The sequence below is a fragment of the Macrotis lagotis genome, chromosome 6, assembly GCF_037893015.1.
Source record: "Macrotis lagotis isolate mMagLag1 chromosome 6, bilby.v1.9.chrom.fasta, whole genome shotgun sequence".
Taxonomy (NCBI): Eukaryota; Metazoa; Chordata; class Mammalia; order Peramelemorphia; family Peramelidae; genus Macrotis; species Macrotis lagotis.
Genome location: NC_133663.1, coordinates 55,961,230 through 55,978,474, shown reverse-complemented (window position 1 = coordinate 55,978,474; position 17,245 = coordinate 55,961,230). Strand labels below are relative to the sequence as shown.

Genomic DNA, 17,245 nt, shown 5'->3' with positions numbered 1-17,245 from the left:
ACAACACCCTCTTTTTAAAGATGAGGAAACTAAGGTGGGGGAACTTAAACAAATTAGTGACTTATACAAATCACCTGTCATCATCCAGCTAGAAAGGTCAAATGAGTAGCATTAGAAGTAAGATTTCAATGTGGGTTCTCTGAAACCAGAACTTTCCCTGTCTCAATTTCACCTCTCAATTTCAAGGACAAAATGAAGCCCTCTCAGAAGATGGAAACATGACCAAAACACGCAGGAAGGGATAGCAGGATTAATCACTCAATCAATAAACATGGATAAAATGCCAACTAGGGCTAGGAGCTGGATAAAGTTCTGGGAATCCAAAGAAAGGCAAAAGACTGTCCCTACTCTCAAGAAGTTCACAGTCTAACAGATGAAATAGCCCCCAAACAACTGTACAAACAAGATAAAGAGAGAAGTTGGAGGTCATCAACAAGAGTTAGACTGTAGGACTATGGGAGATAAAGGAAAAGAGGATCAGGAACCAATGATGGAGAATTAGCTGAAGGAAGGAAGAGAATTACAGGGATGAGGAACAACCAGTGAAAATGTCCAGAGTTGGGAGAACCTGGGAGTATACAAATATCTTGCAAACAATGATTCAAATGTGACACATTCAGATAAGAATAGTGGGTTTTGTGCTAGTGGGTTGTCCTGTGAGTGTGCTCTCTCTCTCTCTCTCTCTCACACACACACACACACACACACACACACACGCACACATGCACACACTTTCTCTCTCTCTTGTACACACACTCTCTCTGCCTCTCACTCATCTCTCTCTCTGTCTCTCTCTCACACACACACACACACACGCACACATGCACACACTTTCTCTCTTGCACACACACTCTCTCTGCCTCTCACTCATCTCTCTCTCTCTCACACACACACACACTCTCTGCCTCTCACTCATCTCTCTCTCTCTCACACAAACACACTCTCTCTCTGCCTCTCACTCATCTCTCTGTCTGTCTCTCTCTCTCTCACTCTCTCTCTCTCTCTCTCTCTCTCTCTCTCTCTCTGCCTCTCACTCATCTCTCTGTCTGTCTGTCTTTCTCTCTCTGCCTCTCACTCATCTCTCTGTCTCTCTCTCTCTCTCACACACACACACGCACACACTCTCTCTCTGCCTCTCACTCATCTCTCTGTCTGTCTGTCTCTCTCTCACACACACACACTCTCTCTCTCTCTCTCTCTCTCTCTCTCTCTCTCTCTCTCTATCTGCCTCTCACTCATCTCTCTCTCTCTCTCTCTCTCTCTCTCTCTCTCTCCCCATTTCCCCTCCCTCCTTCCCTCTCTTTCCTCTCTCCCTTTATAGTCTTATAGTCTTATCTACTCTCATAAGGGTGATGTTATCTCCTAAGATCACTTCACTGAGTCACAAATTCTGGGAAGATCCTATCAATCTGGAAAATCTCAAGTAAGGTCAAGGGCTAAGAAGCCAAATGCCTAGAGGAATATCAGCAGCCATTTGGTCATTATGTAGTAAACATTCTGAGCTACTCAAGTAGGGAATCGTATAACCTTCATTAGATAGATGGATCCCTGTAGTATCCCAGCCAATACAATTCCACTCCATCCAACATATATTTGTCTCCTCTGTATAAGATGCTGAGCTAGGAAATAGTCCCTATCCTCAAGGAGTGTCCATTAAACTCTGGGGACATATGTGAGCAGGAAGAGAGAGGACAGCTATCAACTGGGGACATGAGGAAAGGCTACCTTCCAGAGGAGTCAGCTAAGCTGAAATGGGAGGGAAGCCAGGAATGCCAACAGAGAACCAAGGAAGGGGTATATTCACATCCCTGGAGAAGCATGACAGCAGGGTGGCAGGAGGAGGAAGTCAATGAAGAGATTTAAGAATTGACAGTAATTGAGTTTGGCTGGTATATAAAGTGTGTGAAGGAAATAATTTGAGGGAGAAAAATCAGGAAAAGCAAACTTGAAGTAGGCATAGTAACTCATGTATAGTCTGTCAGGGGATGTGCAGTGTGGTACTCATTCAACCAGGTCATTGATAACCTATTCACAACTTTGATAGTTAAGGCAAGAATTTGAAATTTAAGACACTTTCAATGTCTTTCCAGCCAATGTCTGGACTTAATTGGCCCAATTAGAATCTGAGGAGCATAACTGATGTGTTTAATGTCTACCCTTTGAAGAGAATCTGAAGGGAGAGACAAAAGATGTTACATCAACCACGGAGAATGTGGCATCATCATCATCATGCCGGGGAGAGTGGATCAAGTTTTCTGTACAATATACTAGAGGAGATGTCCCTAGACTTGGTTAGGAGAGCAAAAGCAATCAAAAATCTATTCCCCAGTCAAGATTTCTTGATATTGTAATTTCTATGTAGCTGGACAATGGACATTAGAATTTAGATGGGAGACCTGAGTCACCAACTCTGGGCTCCCATGAAGTGGGTAATGACCTCTGAATATTTCTGACAATAAAAACCAAAGTATGACCTGATTGATCTTTTATGCAGTTATATATCCTAAATATAAAAGGGTAAATGATGCTGGTAGAGATCCTGAAGCTACAAACATGTGAAACCCTTTGAGAGGGGAAAAAAATAATTCTTCCCTATGATGAAGCATAATGTGTTACCTGCTTCTAATGATGACTAGATCCAAATGGGCTGATTATAATATAAGTAAGATACTAGATGATGGTGATCAATAATTTGAAATCCAGACTCTAATACTTCCCAGCTATGTGACCCTGTGCAAGATGGCAGATCATCTGCTTAAAATGAACTGGAAAAGATCATGGCAAACTTGCTTCAGTATTTTTGCCAAGGGAATCTCAAATGGAGTTATGAAGAGACTGAACCACCACAAAGATGATGATGATGAATCAGTAAAAGTTCCTGCTTTTTAAAAAATCTATAGTTTTTGGTCACTTGTAATGGTTTTGTTCTAGGATGTTAAGATCATGGATTTAGAACTGGAAGAGATCTTTGATCTCCCCATATTTTGCAAATGGGGAAAGCAAGAACCAAAGAGGGGGAGAGCTTGGCTCATGGTTGTTTCTCTTGTGTTTCTTGGTCACTGATACTGAGCTAAAGCTCTTCCATGATCTTGAGAGAGTCTCAAGACCTTCAAAAGCGCCCTTTTCTGCAAACAAGGTAAAGAATCTAATTTGACAAAGGTTTATTAAACGCTCATCATATCTAAGATAATTGTGTCAGACACTGGGGATTCAAAGATAAAAGAAATGTAATCAAGCGCATCCTCAAAAATCTTGCATTTTGCTGAGAGGAAACGTATAGAAGCTATACCTCCACTTGCTAATGGGGGTCCAATCTTGTCCATGACATCAGGTCCTCTCTTTGGTTTTGGAATACCTTTCCAAAGTGTCGATTTGCAAAAACATAAAGAAAATACAAAGGCAGTGTGCTATAGTAGATAAAGAGCTGGTCTTAGAGTTGGGAAGAACTAGGTTCAAGAGCTTCTCTGACATTTCCTGACTATGGGCTCTGGGCAAGTGACTGAAGCTCCCAGGATTCCATCAAACTCTTGAAGTCTCTGAGATGCAGGGAAGAACCCAATCTTTATGAGGTGGTAGAGGGAGTTTCCTTAACAACAGTTCCTTTTTAGCAATGCAATCACAGGTATGGTCTTATCCCACAGAAATCACACCCTCCAAAAACATCCTTCAGTTACAGTTTTCCCTATCCCTTGAAAGTCATTATGCTAACTTAATTAGATAATTTTATAAAAAACAACAGCTCAAAGAATCAAGGAAATCAAGAGGGCTGGTAAAAGTGGAGGAGAAATGCAAAACAAGGGAAGAAAATTGATACTCATTTTTTTCTTTACTCTCGGACTTTTTTGTGTATTACTTTGTGGCACAGCATTATTCAGTGAGAATTAGCAAGATCTGAGTTCAGTTCAATCTCAGATATTTGCTAGCTGTGTGACCCTGGGCAAGTCACTTAACCCCCATCTGCCTCAGTTTCCTCAACTATTAATGGGGATAAATAAGAGAGTCTGCCTCTCAGGGCTAATAAGAACAATTGAGATAATAAATTTTAAAGTGCCTGGAATGAGGGAGGCATTGAAATACTTCTTTTCAATTAATAACTAAACCACATCTTTTCTATTCCTGGCTTTATTTTATTTGCCCACAATTTAAGGGCACCCTGTATACCACTGATCATGGGAGTTGTTTTCCAAATGTCTGCTGTTTCATTTTAAATGCTTGCCATACAGGCAATCAGAAGCAAACCACGATCTGGAGATGAAATTTGTGCCTGTGAATCTTACACATTTCAATGACCAGTTTCAGTGTCAGGAGACAACAATATGCAAAATTTTTTAAGACCGTGTGCTGCCAACCTGTAAATTTTTTAGACTACGTATCGCCTATCCATTAACAGGGCTATGAGAGAAAGAACCTTTGGGTGATTATGCAGCACTGACATTTTATTACTAAATATTAAAATTCCATCAAAATCTCTCATTCAATAACCTGAAAATGAGGTTTAAAAAAGGAAGCTCCTGGCAGATCTGACTTTTTTTAATCAAAAAGGCATTTTTTTGTGAGTTTGTTGGACGTAGAATAATGATCAACCTGATATGATTCCAGGCTGCTACCCCATTATGGAATTGGATATGTTAGTGATCCATAAAGATGACTATGTATGTTGCTCTCCAGCTTGATACCCAATTTAACCTAGGCTCATGGGATTCTTCTATTATGCAAAGAAGTAGTGAAGCAATTACATGCTCCAAGAGATTAAGACCTGAAATGATGCACTGAAAGACTTCTCATGGTCACCTCTTAAAACAGAAATTCAAAACCAGATGTTAAGGTGCCTTTTTTCTCACACAAGGCTTAGTCCAAGACAGTTTCTGGAAGAGCATCAACCCAAGGACCCATTTTAAAGTATTTACAAGAGCCCTTGGGTAACCTGTGCCAGGAGACTTTTGGTCACTTATAAATCTGGATCTTTGGAGGTTCTGAGGTGTTGTGCGAACAATTTTAGATATAGAAGGATCTCTGAGGTGATCTAGACCAGTCTCCTCCTAAGAAGCAACTAGGGGACACCATGCTAAGCCCAGAATCAGGAAGACTAGAGTTGAAATCCCACTTCAGTCACCTACTAGCTATGTGATCCTGCACAAGTCATTGAACCTCTGATGGCCTTGGTTTCCTCATCTTTAAGATGGGGATAAAAATAGCAGCAACCATCTAGTGCCATTGTGTCCAACTCTTTTTGACCCCATTTGGAGTTTTCATGGCAAAGATCCTAGAGTGATTTATCAATGCCTTCTCCAATTCATTTTATAGATGAGGAAACTGAGGCAAAGAGGGTTGAGTGATTTGTCCAGTGTCAAATAGTTAATAATTATCTGGGCAGTGGTTTACCATTTCTTTCTACAACTAATTTTATAGATGAGGAAACCAAGAAAATAGGGTTAAGTGACTTGCCCAGGGTCAGACAGGTAAAAAGTATTTGAGGAGTGGTTTGCCATTGCCTTCTACAGCTCATGTTATAAATGAGGAAACTGAGGGAAACGGGGTTGAGTGACTAGCTCAGAGTCACATGGTAAGTGTCTGAGGGTGGATTTGAACAAATGGAGCTCAGTCTTTATGATCCCAAGCCTAGTGTTCCACCAAGTTGCCCTCCCTTAGTTTTACAGATATGGAAGCTGAGACCCAGAGAAGTTGTGGCTTCCTAAGTTAGTGGCAGTGAGACCAGATCTTCTCAAATACATCCCTCTTTATATATAAAACCCCTATGATTTAGTAATACTGACGATTTTATAAAGCTAAGGAAGGAAATGGAGGGACTGAAAGTTAATTAGTATTCCGATATCTGATCATCTCTCTGAGGACTTCATAAAGAAAGCATAGCCCCCAGAAGATGGTTAAAGGAAGATTGAGAAGATTCATAGTAGAAGGGTAGGAATTGAAACCTCCAAAGAGGGTTTGAACTCAGAGTATCTCCATGGGAAATGATTCCACATGTTACAACATTCAGAGAAGCATCTAGAAAGAACTCTAGAGTGAGTCATCTCACATTAAAAACAACAACAACGTCTATATCTTATTTTTCTGCCTTAACACACACACACACACACACACACACACACACACACACACACACACACACACACATACACACACACGCACAGAATGATCTCAGTGCTGGAAGTTCCCAGAAGAGTAAGGCATCACTCCTCTGGAGTTTTTCCTTTTTTCAAACACATAATAGAGTGGACATGAGGGACTATTGAACCAGTCATAGTTGAGTAGCTTTTTCCTATTTCCAGTGAGGACTAGACAAGAGGAAGTGGGCTTAGATCACACATTTATCAGAAGCCTGTGATTACAAGAGTTATGGTACACTAGACTGAGTCATTGGCCAGACTGATCCCCCACCTCACTCTGCTGCCCCATATTTTAAAGAAGAGGGGGGAAAAACCAGCTTCCTAAAATAGTTTGAGGGGGGTGGAGGAAGAAATGGAAGAAACCATTAAGCACCCTTCAAAAGCTTCCATGAATTTTCCTATAGTTCCCTAATCTATGTTAATTATTCTTAGACACTTAGCAGATAAAGAGAGCTAGTGTTTGAGTCCAGAAGATCTGAGTTCAAGTCTGATCTCTGGCATCCATAGTTGTGTGACCCTAGACAAGTCCCTTAACCACAATCTACTCTTGTTGCAGAGCAGATACAGATCTGTATTGGTAGGGGGAGTTTTCTTATCAGTTCCCTACACCAATAAAACCTTAAGTTGGGGCTAATAATGATAATAATAAATAATAATTTAAAATTTTACAGAACTTCCCTCTCAACTATCTTATAGGTAGCCAAGTGTAGGCACAGTGACCATTTCACCGAGGTGCAGCTTGAAGTCCAGAGAATTTCAATGATGTGACCAGGATCACATGTTTGAGCAGGAGCCAGAGTTTAAATTTAAGTTTTCCCTACTCTTTCTACAACATCCAATTGCCTCTCCTAAAGATGCATGGCATTCATATGCACACATCATGTATGATACCCAGAATAGGAACTTAGTACATCTGATATTCTTGAAATAAGACATGAATGTTGGTATTCAACAGTTATTAAATACCAAACCAGGGGTGCGGGGGGGGAGGATGTCCTCCTTTTATTTAAGACAAATGATTAGAGGCTATTGAAATTTACAATATGTGTTAAGAAGCTAATACAAACCTGGATCACAGAGACATTTGTAGCTCGTTCCAACACTTCGACACTGTCCATGGGCACAGGGATTCAAGGCGCAGAAGTCGATGAGTTGGGCACAGGTGGGTCCGGTGAATCCTGCACTACAGCTGCAGGTAAAGTGAGCCCCAGCAGCATAGCAAGTCCCATTATTCTGGCAGGGCAAGGAGGCACATGGATCCACTTTTTCTTCACAAGATGGTCCAGAATATTCTAGGAGAAAAAAAAGATGGATTTTTCCTTTTTAAGAATTCAAATAAATTGCCATTGACCATGTCAATGAAAATAGATCTTTCATTTATATTTTTCTGCCTTTTGTCCAATGTGGATAGAGTTTTGGTAGATGTTCCAAAAACCAGAGATACAGAGGCTACATGGTCCTGGTTCAGAGGATTTGAGTCCTGGATCTGGGGCAGCTAGGCGGGGTAGTGAAAGAATCCTATGCCAAAAGTCAGAAAAACTTCAAATTCAACCCAAGACCCTCACTAACTTAATTCAGCCTCTGTCTACCTTGGTTTCATCATCTGTAAATCAAAATAATCTGGGACTTTACCTTGGAAACATCAAACGGGATAGCAATTTGAAAGTTCTAAAGTGTAGTAAGTCCTATATTACCTGATACTTCCTAACTGGGTTACTAAGTGAAATCACCTATTTAACTGCTTGAATCTCAGTTCTCTTCCTTATAAAATGAGGATAGTAATATACTACCTGCTCCACAGAATCAGTGTAAGAAAAGAATCTGTAAAGCTTAAAACAGCAGTCCTTAACCTTTTTTTTGGTCATGGACCCCTCTGGCAGTTGGGTGAAACCTGTGGACACCCCCACCTCAGACTGTTTTCAAATAATTGAAGGAAATTCTAAACTTAAGTTAAAGATTAGTGAAAATAAAGCTGTCATTTCCCCCTCCCCCAGTCCAATTTCACAGTTCCTCTGAAAGAAATCTATAAATCCCTTTTAAGTGCTTTGTAAATAATTCATATTAGTATATGTAATAATAACAATATTTATATAATATTTTAACTTCTGAAAAGAGTATATAATGAAATCTTTTAAAGAATAAAATATTTCCCCATATATAAATTAATTTCTTACAGAATTTTGTAGCCAGCTTCAAGTCTGACCTCTGACACACAGTAACCATATGGCTTTTCACATATGCCCCTTAAAATCAGGTCTCTAGAACTATAAGTATTAGAAACAATGTAGTCTGATCCATTATTTTACAGGAGAAAAAACAGGACCAATGAAATTAAGAGACCACACAACTAAGAAACAGAAAGAATCAGAAATAGGTTATCTAACTCTTAGGCTAGTATTTTCTTCTCTGCACAACATGCCTTGGCATCTTATGTACCAATAAGTTCAGCTAGAAGGATCCCACTGCAGCTGGGCCAACCATATGTAACTGATGCTCACACAGTTGCTAATAGTCCTGTCCCCAAGCAGAAGGGCATTGTTCCTGGATGCCCACCTTCTACATTAGGAATTCTTCTCAAATGGAGTTGAGGAGGTAGAGCAGGCAGTGGAGCATGGCAATGTTCAGAGATCTGTGAGACCGTGGCTTTGAGGTAGTGATCAGTCTCATTCTACTAGCTGCATTTGTTTGATTAAAAAGAATGAGGAGATTAACTAATACAGAGAATGCTTTTACCTTAAAATGTTGTCTTATATTAAATATTCTTTGGTTAAATACTGCATGTTCTAAGGGCAACTTATTCTTTGACTGATGCTGTAAAAAAAAATTGACCTGAGATGAATACAAATCATTGACACTGAAGAAATTAAATGAAAAACAGTTTTTCAAATGTTGCTCATATTACATGTCTATCAGCTTCCTGTTTAATTTTCCTGATCTCAGTTTGAATCCCATCTCACCCTTCTCACTCAAGGCTCCTGGTGATAGTAAATGTAGATGGCTGCGTGGGCAACAGATGGATCAAATACAAATTCACTTCCTCTCTCTGCCATCCACATTGGCATGAGAGACTTGCTATTTTTCTGTACAGAGACACAAAACCTGGTGCTGTTAAGGATTTAATGAAGCTCCTAGCATTAAAGTTTGGAAAGTAGACCTATAAATTATCATGTAATCAATTTTAGAAGGACATGACATTCTCTGAATGATGATTATACTACTAAGCATAGGCTGTAATTCCATCCTTTATAATGTGCAGTCATTTTTGTCTGAAAATAAGATATTCAGATGGCTATCACCATTTGATAGCACTATTAGTTTCACTGTCTTTCTTTAGAAAATTTCACAAGCAGAGTAGTTTCAAAAGCAGAATATAATAGTCCAATTCTAACAATCTCTTTCCTATACATACAACTTTTTAAGTAAACTACAGAATGCCTGCACAACCAAGTGAAAAGAGAAAACTTCTTTTGATCTACTCATTGATTTGTCTGACACCAAAAATAGAGACAGAGACAGATTGAGACACATACAGATATATATGAATAGATAGATGAATAAATAAATGGACAGACAGATAGATGGATAGATAGATGAATAAATAAATGGTAGACGGAGATAAATAAACAAGCAAATAGGTAAGAGAGATAGATGAATTAAATGGATAGAGACAGAAAGATACATGAATTATTGGGTTCTGAATTGACTAGATCAAACAGAATTTTTTGATGCTGAATGGACATAATCTCATGAGAAGATGTAATCTAATGTTGCCTTTGTGTAACTATGAATTATTTTTGAGAAATTCAAATGTGCGTTTTCATACTTGTCCCTTTTAACCTTATTTTGAGAGTTTCTCGTAATGGAGACTTTCAGTCCAAGAGATTCCAACAAAAGAGATCATAATGAAATAATTTGAGTTTCTATAAAAGCACATGGGAAAGACTGGTACATGGGATAACACAGTGTTATCCCCAAACCTAGTCCTCATGTTAAAGGGAAATTTCTTGGGCAGCACCAAGTTTGTTAACATCTTTTAGTTGAGAGTAACTTCAAGATCTTCTTGCAATAAGACCTCATGACCCCTTTATCTGAAAGACTAAAATTATGAAATTGGAGAAAAAACCTGGTATTCTCTCTCCCACAAATTAACATTGGTGATTAAGAGAATGTACTTGTAAGTCCACTGGTAAGTAGGCTATCTGCCCAGCAACCTCAAAGTGCATTTGCTTTCCATCAAAAGTACAAACTATAAAATGGCATTACAAGTCTTACAGAAAATCTGGAGGATCCTATGAGGAAAATACTCATAAGTCAGAGCATAGCCCCATTGAAAATGCCAATTTCAGTTACAACTGTGAGTCTGTGGCTTTTATGAAGAATATCTAACTGCATTCAGAAAAACCAATTGGGTGATGAAGCTTTTGCTAAGGACACCTCTCAAAGACCATCTCCTAATTTAGAGAGAAGCTGTGATCTGAGTTTATAGAGGAAATAACCATACCAAGGAATCTACAGATCCCTGAAGCAGAATTTGTATATAGAACTTACTATGTCAGATACAAGACTCATGCAAGCCCAGCTTCCATGTGTGATAAAGCTCTAGCTCCAGACCTTGTCATAGGCAAGATAAGAAACTAGAAATTTCTATTCCAAGGCCAATCCTCTACAATACTATGCCACCTCCCTAAAGATCCCAATTTAAAATGAAAAATATAGCACTGTATATTCCATATGATTATGTACCAATAATAGATCTGGAAAGCATAAAAACAAGGGTAACACTTTTAAAAGAGATGAGTTGTTGTCCTAAGAGAATGTTGTCTTAAACAAGGAAGTCCCATAAGTAATAATACTTGTCCTTCATTTCTTTTTTTTTTAAGGATTTTTTTTTTTGCAAGGCAATGGGGTTAAGTGGCTTGCCTAAGGCCACACAGCTAGGTAATTATTAAGTGTCTGAGGCCAGATTTGAACTCAGGTACTCCTGACTCCAAGGGCCAGTGCTCTATCCACTGAGCCACCTAGCTGCCCCTTGTCCTTCATTTCTGAAGAAGACCACAACATCAGGGAGGTGATGCCATGACAAACACATGAATTGGATTTGAGCGAAGGAATGCTGTGATAAGTCATCCAAAATATAGATTCAAGGGATGCCCACTCTTCTCAGTAGGATATTCTTCCTCAGCCCATTTTAATTTCCCTAGCTTTAGGGAATTGAGGAAATTTCCTGCCTCTTATCTCTCTCTTTGGATGAAGTATTCCTAGTGAAATCTGGCTTGGCTTAATTTGGGCTCTGGTTCATTATCTCAAGTCATGGATTAGATGATGCCTCCATTTCTGAAGGATTTTTTTCTCTCATTCTTGGCAAATCAGACTCCATTCCTTTTCCCACTCCTGGGTAGTAGGAGTCATATGAAGATATTTAAAATTCTTTGCTTTGCAAGCAAGTGTAAGATAATGTATTTTCCCCCTATATATGCAGCATGCTGCTCAGAGAGTTGTGTAATCACACAGAGAATAGTTCATTTCAAGGCTTAAGGGAGTAGGGAATCACAGGGCAACAACAGGAAGTACCTCAGAGAGAAGGAGAAATTGCTGGAAAAGAAAACCTATATCTCAAGTCACTGAAGTAAGGTTAGCAACCAAGAGATTTGAAATAACTGATTGCAGGAAGAGAAGCAAATGAGGATGAAAGATGAAAGATTTAAAATAGAAAGTAAATAAAGTATAACTATGGGGAAAAATCATGTGGGTTAATGAAGAAATCATGTTGGTTAATGAAGGAATACATATAATTTATTATATTTAACTTCAGGGCTACTGATAAGAGATAATGGATTCTAACCAATATTTGTTAGAGAAAACTTCAAAATATCATGCCCCTAGAATATTTTATCATTTAAATAGGCATAAGTCAACACCCGTCAGAAATATGTGCATTATTGGAGTCAGAGAACCAAAATGGAAACATCAAATTTCCTAAGAATTTTAAATTTGAAAATAATAAAGGCAAGATATCATTAAAAATTCAGAAGTAAAACTGAAGGTCAGAAATCTTACAACATAAATGAAGAATGTCATAGATTAAAATGTGATTGAGAGAGAAGAACTCTGGATTTGGAAAAACCTATTTTCAAAGACCAATTCTGTTACTTTCTGTGTGGTCTTGGTCAGATAATACAACCTCTCAGGATTTCAGTTTCCTCATTTATAAAATGAGGGATTGTGACCAGATAATCCCTAAGATCCTTTTCATAATTAAATTTATGATCTTATAGCAGTTTATAGAAGCAATTAATGAAAAGCTTTCAATTTTGCAGCATCTCCCCCAAAATTGAAAATGGTCAGTTGACAAATAATAAGGGTCTTGTTATATTTAAATAATGGGATCACTAGGAAAAAGTAGAACCTTCAGGTACTAGTATCTTAATTTTTTTAATCATTGGCATGGATCTATGATGTCAACCAACCAATCAATTTTGATACAATTAATTAATTTATTAAGTGCCTTTGTCCTATGCATTGGAGAGACAAAGTGGAATTAATATGTGTTGGAGAAGGCTTCCTATAGAATGTAATACTTGGGACTTACAGGAAGTCAGGAAGGTCAGTAGGCACAGCAAAGGTAGGATTGTGTTCCCTGAATGTCAGCTAGCCAGAGAAAATGTCCAGAACCAAGAGATGAAGTTTATGGAACAAGCAGGAGGCCAAGTTCAAAGAGTACATATCCAGGGGGTAAGGTAGCATAGTTGTTCATCCTTCATTTTGGAAGAGGACTGATGACATCATGAGGTGATGTCTTGATCTACTCATGAATTGGATTTAAGTAAAACATAGTTGCACAGACTCATCACCCTCACTCTTACAGAATCATGCATGTTCAGTGACAAGAAGGACAATCAGCCATCCTCATGGCTGTTGGAACAAATGGTTCTCATTCATCTATTCTACCAGGGAATTCTTCACATGATTGCGATAGATATCCCCCTAACTCACCAATAGATTTGAGGCCTATTGCTTCCCCTCAACCTGGTTTAGCCAGTCTGCCAAGATTGCCTACTGAGGTGTGGCCATTTCACATACTATGCCTTCTTGGAGCCACAAATGAGAGTTGGGTGAAGGTGGATACCAAAGATGGAAGAGTAGCCCTGACAAGATCTCAGCAGTCCTCACATCAGTGGTCCTCCCTGATCACAGCACACATCCCTATAATAAGGTGGAGAATACTGAAGAGGTAGGAAGGGAATAGAATATGAAAGACTTTGAATGCCAAAAAAACCTCTTGTATTTGCTCTTGGATGGAATAAGAAGTCACTTAAGTTTATTGAATAGGGGGAAGAGGGGTGCCATGGTTGGACTTGTGCTTACAACTGGAGAGGTAAGATGTAAATGTTTAAAACCTTTAGAGAAAAATGTATATAGTACAGTACAATGTTATATGATAGGAACAATTTGTATTCTGTGTATGAAAACAGCTCAGTATCACCTGGATCCAAGAATTCAGCCTACCATTTGATATTAGAATTTAGGCTAATAGAACACATGCCTCCTAAGGACTAAGACTGCTTCACTTTGGCTATTTCTTTCCCTGTGCCTACAACAGTTAATGCTTCTTTTTAAATTTTGCTTTCCCAGGAACAAAAATGAGAACAGAAATGTGGACTCCCATTCCATTGCTACATAAGTGGTGAAATTTTTAAAAACATGGGCTTACCTTTGTCCTTGAGAGAGCCTTGATAATTAATAAATTCTATAAAGTCATGGATTTGAGGTTAACAGAAAATATTAAGTCTCCTGAGAAAATAGAAAGGGCTTTTTAAATACCTCAGAGTAGAACTCTTTTGTAAATCTTTTCAATGGGCAAAATAATTGTTCTATACTATAAGGTAAACTGTCATCAGTGGTTTATGTTCATCATGATATATTGACATACTCAGAAGTAAATTTCCATGTATGCAAAGTGCCTTCATGATGGTGCATCCAACACTGTGGGATGCCTTCTCCCAGTAAACAGTGAAGTGGCTCAAAAAGTGGTCTGTATTTAAGAGAAGGATGATAGAAACTGAGTTTCCCTATGAAAGTTTAAGTTTCAAGTCAAAAGTGGACATCATAAATTATCCAAACCCTTCCCAGATAACTAAGGAAGGTGATATTTGAATTTTGGGTTTCAAATTATTTCTTTTAATTTGATTCCCTGATTTGTTTCCAAGCTGTGGGATTTCCCGAATGTTTTGATAAACTTATATATATCCCCTACTGATTACATTGTTAGAATATGATTATTTGACTCATCACAAAGGGTCTAGATATCTTGCAGAGAAACTTTATGTTATTTTTGATTCATATGACTCATCCCCTGATCTCTTGAGCGAGGATAGGAGAAAGTTAGTTAGGAGTTAGGAGATTCCCAATCCTGACTTTGATACTTACCACCTGACTAAGTCAAACTCTTTGACTTCTCTAGAACTGAATTTACTCATCTGTAAAATAAGTAGAATGGACTAAATTAGATGATCTCTAAAATTCCTTAAGATCCTGTCCTGTGTGTCACCCGATCCACACCTGAGAATACATTATTTACAATAGAAGAATACTTTAGTAGAAGAACACAGAACATGAAAGAACTCCTGAAATGCTCGTCCTTTAGCCCCAAGGGTGTTCATAATGTAACTGCACAGAGATACCCATAGCTACAAATATAAGAAGTCCTTTGAAGTGATAGCAGAATCCATGACAGTGGATGGGCTCTCTATGGGGGAAAGTGAGACAGAAGAGAAAAGGGATATTGGGAAATTCTGACATTTAGAGTGAAATCAAGCAGAGGTGTGAGTAAAGAAGAATAAAGGAATTGTCTAAAGGACAAAAACCAGGAGAGCAGGGCACTTCGATGTCTTCAATTCTATTTTGTTTGATCCTTTGACACAGCAGTCATCCATTTCGAGTTCTAACTTTGTTCTAACACTTGATGTCATACTTGATGATAAGTAAATAAACCAGCATATGAATCCAACTCTTTCCAGTGCTCTTGTCATTACACCACTTTCACATTTTCAATCTTTTTAATTCCTACTGGATTTGACCCTTTATATCTGGGTCTACCCCACTTTTTAATGCATTAATTTCATCCTAATCCCCTATTATTTCCAAATTTTCTTGCCCAATACCTAACCTATCTACTTGAGTTCATCTGCTATTACTTGCTCTGACTTTTGCTGCCTATCCCTAAAAGTCTTGCCAGAATCCCTGTATTTTAGATTCACCTGTTGATTCTGATGATAAACTCACTTCCCTCTCTCTGGACTAGTTTTAAATTCTCATGTCTTATGGGAAAAGTAAAAGTCTTTAAATAAACATGCACATCCTACTTCTGGGTTTTTACTACCATTGTGACCTTGAGTAAATCACAAAATGAGATCTGAGGCTCATATTCTTCATATCTAAAATGAGAAAGTTGGTCTGGAATGGTCTCTGAAGTGACTTCTAGCTCTAAATGATGCTATGACCATCAACTTCCAAATATGTTCTGCTGTCTAGCCCATTTCTATTTTCCCTGCTTCTCAACTATTTACTCTCAGTCTTGTTCCCTTCTCAGTCCTGGCTCTTGGCTTTACATCCAAAGGAATTGCTTACATTCTTGGCACTGACATTGATCTACTAATAAATGATGAATATTGGGGCAAGAATAAGATACATTTAGAGTCTAGCTTTGTCCAAATCACAAGAAACGTCTGGCTTCTTCTTAGATATGCACAGATAGCTAGTCTCAGTTCCCAGACATGAAAGAAAACCATCTCTGTTCTAACTCTTTGGAGACAATACTTGCTCTTCTCATAGCCCCATCATATCCCAAGATATGATCTCAATTTTTTTGAATATATCTGTCTTCTAGGAGAACAGGTTAGGTAGATTCCACAAATTGCTCTCCCAGATCTAACTTTGACTAATCAATTAATTAAAAAAATTATTAAGTGTCTACTATTTTCCTGGTACTTTACTAGGTGCTGGAGATATATAAGAAATGAAGAAAACAATCCTTACTAAATACAAGGAATTTAGATCCTCAATTTTTGTAGTCTCTACTCTGTTATTTTTCTCAGAGTTTTTTAGTTCTTTCTTAACACTTCTTGTCTCTGAATCATGTTGATCCAATGTAGTCTCTCCCACCATAGTGCCGTGGCTTTATCTCTCAACAGGTGAGCTCTCTGGCATTGTCAAAATATACCATTACTTCTACATGCATAACCTCTATGATTTGCACCAAGAAAGGACACTCTCCTTATTGGTTTGAAAAATGGTATTTATTGTTGCTGTTGTTTTCAGTCGTTTGACTCTGTGACTCTTTTTGAGGTTTTCTTACTAAGAATACTGAGGTAGTTTCCCCATTGCCTTCTCCAGCTCATTTTAGAGATGAGGAAACAGAGGCAAATAGGGTTAAATGACTTGTCCATGGTCACACAATAAATATCTAAGCATCACAGAAATGACACTTCCTGATTCCAAGCCCAAAGATCTACCCACTGTGCCAACTAGCCATCCTGGGTGAAAGGCACCACTTAGATTCCATTACTAGAATGATCAACATTATAGAACAATATATAGAATATACAACAGTATAGAAAAACTGAAAAATGTTACCTAATCTATCCTGTTTGGTTATTTTGCAATCATGTTTGATACTTTGTGACCACATTTGAGGTTTTCTTGGCAAAGATATTGGTGTGGTTTTTCATTTCCTTCTCCAGTTCATTTACAAATCAGGAAACTAAAACAAACAAGATTAAGCATCTTGCCTAGTTTAATACATTTAGTAAGTATCTGAGACCAAATCTGAACTCACTAGGCCTGGAATTCTATTCACTGTGCCACCTAACTGACCAAATCTACTCTCGAACCCTAAATAACTTAACAGAATCTGAATATTTGAGGCCAGTCAGCTACTGTGCCAGACAAATAAAAAACAAATAAACCAAAAGTACATAACTCCAACAGTTTTTGGAAGTCTCAGCTGACATTTTCATTGGCCTGCTGTGTGATTTTCAATATTGGCCTATTTTCTGCTGCTAATGCTATTTACATCGTGAGGTTCCTATAGTGCAGTGAAAATCCTGGGTCATTAGGAG

At 38.3% G+C, this 17,245-nt stretch overlaps 1 protein-coding gene across 1 annotated transcript in view; it reads right to left on the bottom strand.

Moving 5' to 3' along the window:
- Nucleotides 1-17,245, bottom strand: part of DNER (delta/notch like EGF repeat containing) — a 345,353-nt gene that overhangs the window by 66,790 nt on the left and 261,318 nt on the right. The window contains exon 8 of the mRNA XM_074191208.1: nt 7,196-7,420. Within this exon, the coding sequence (XP_074047309.1) occupies nt 7,196-7,420 (225 nt within the window). The remainder of the gene's footprint in view (nt 1-7,195; nt 7,421-17,245) is intronic.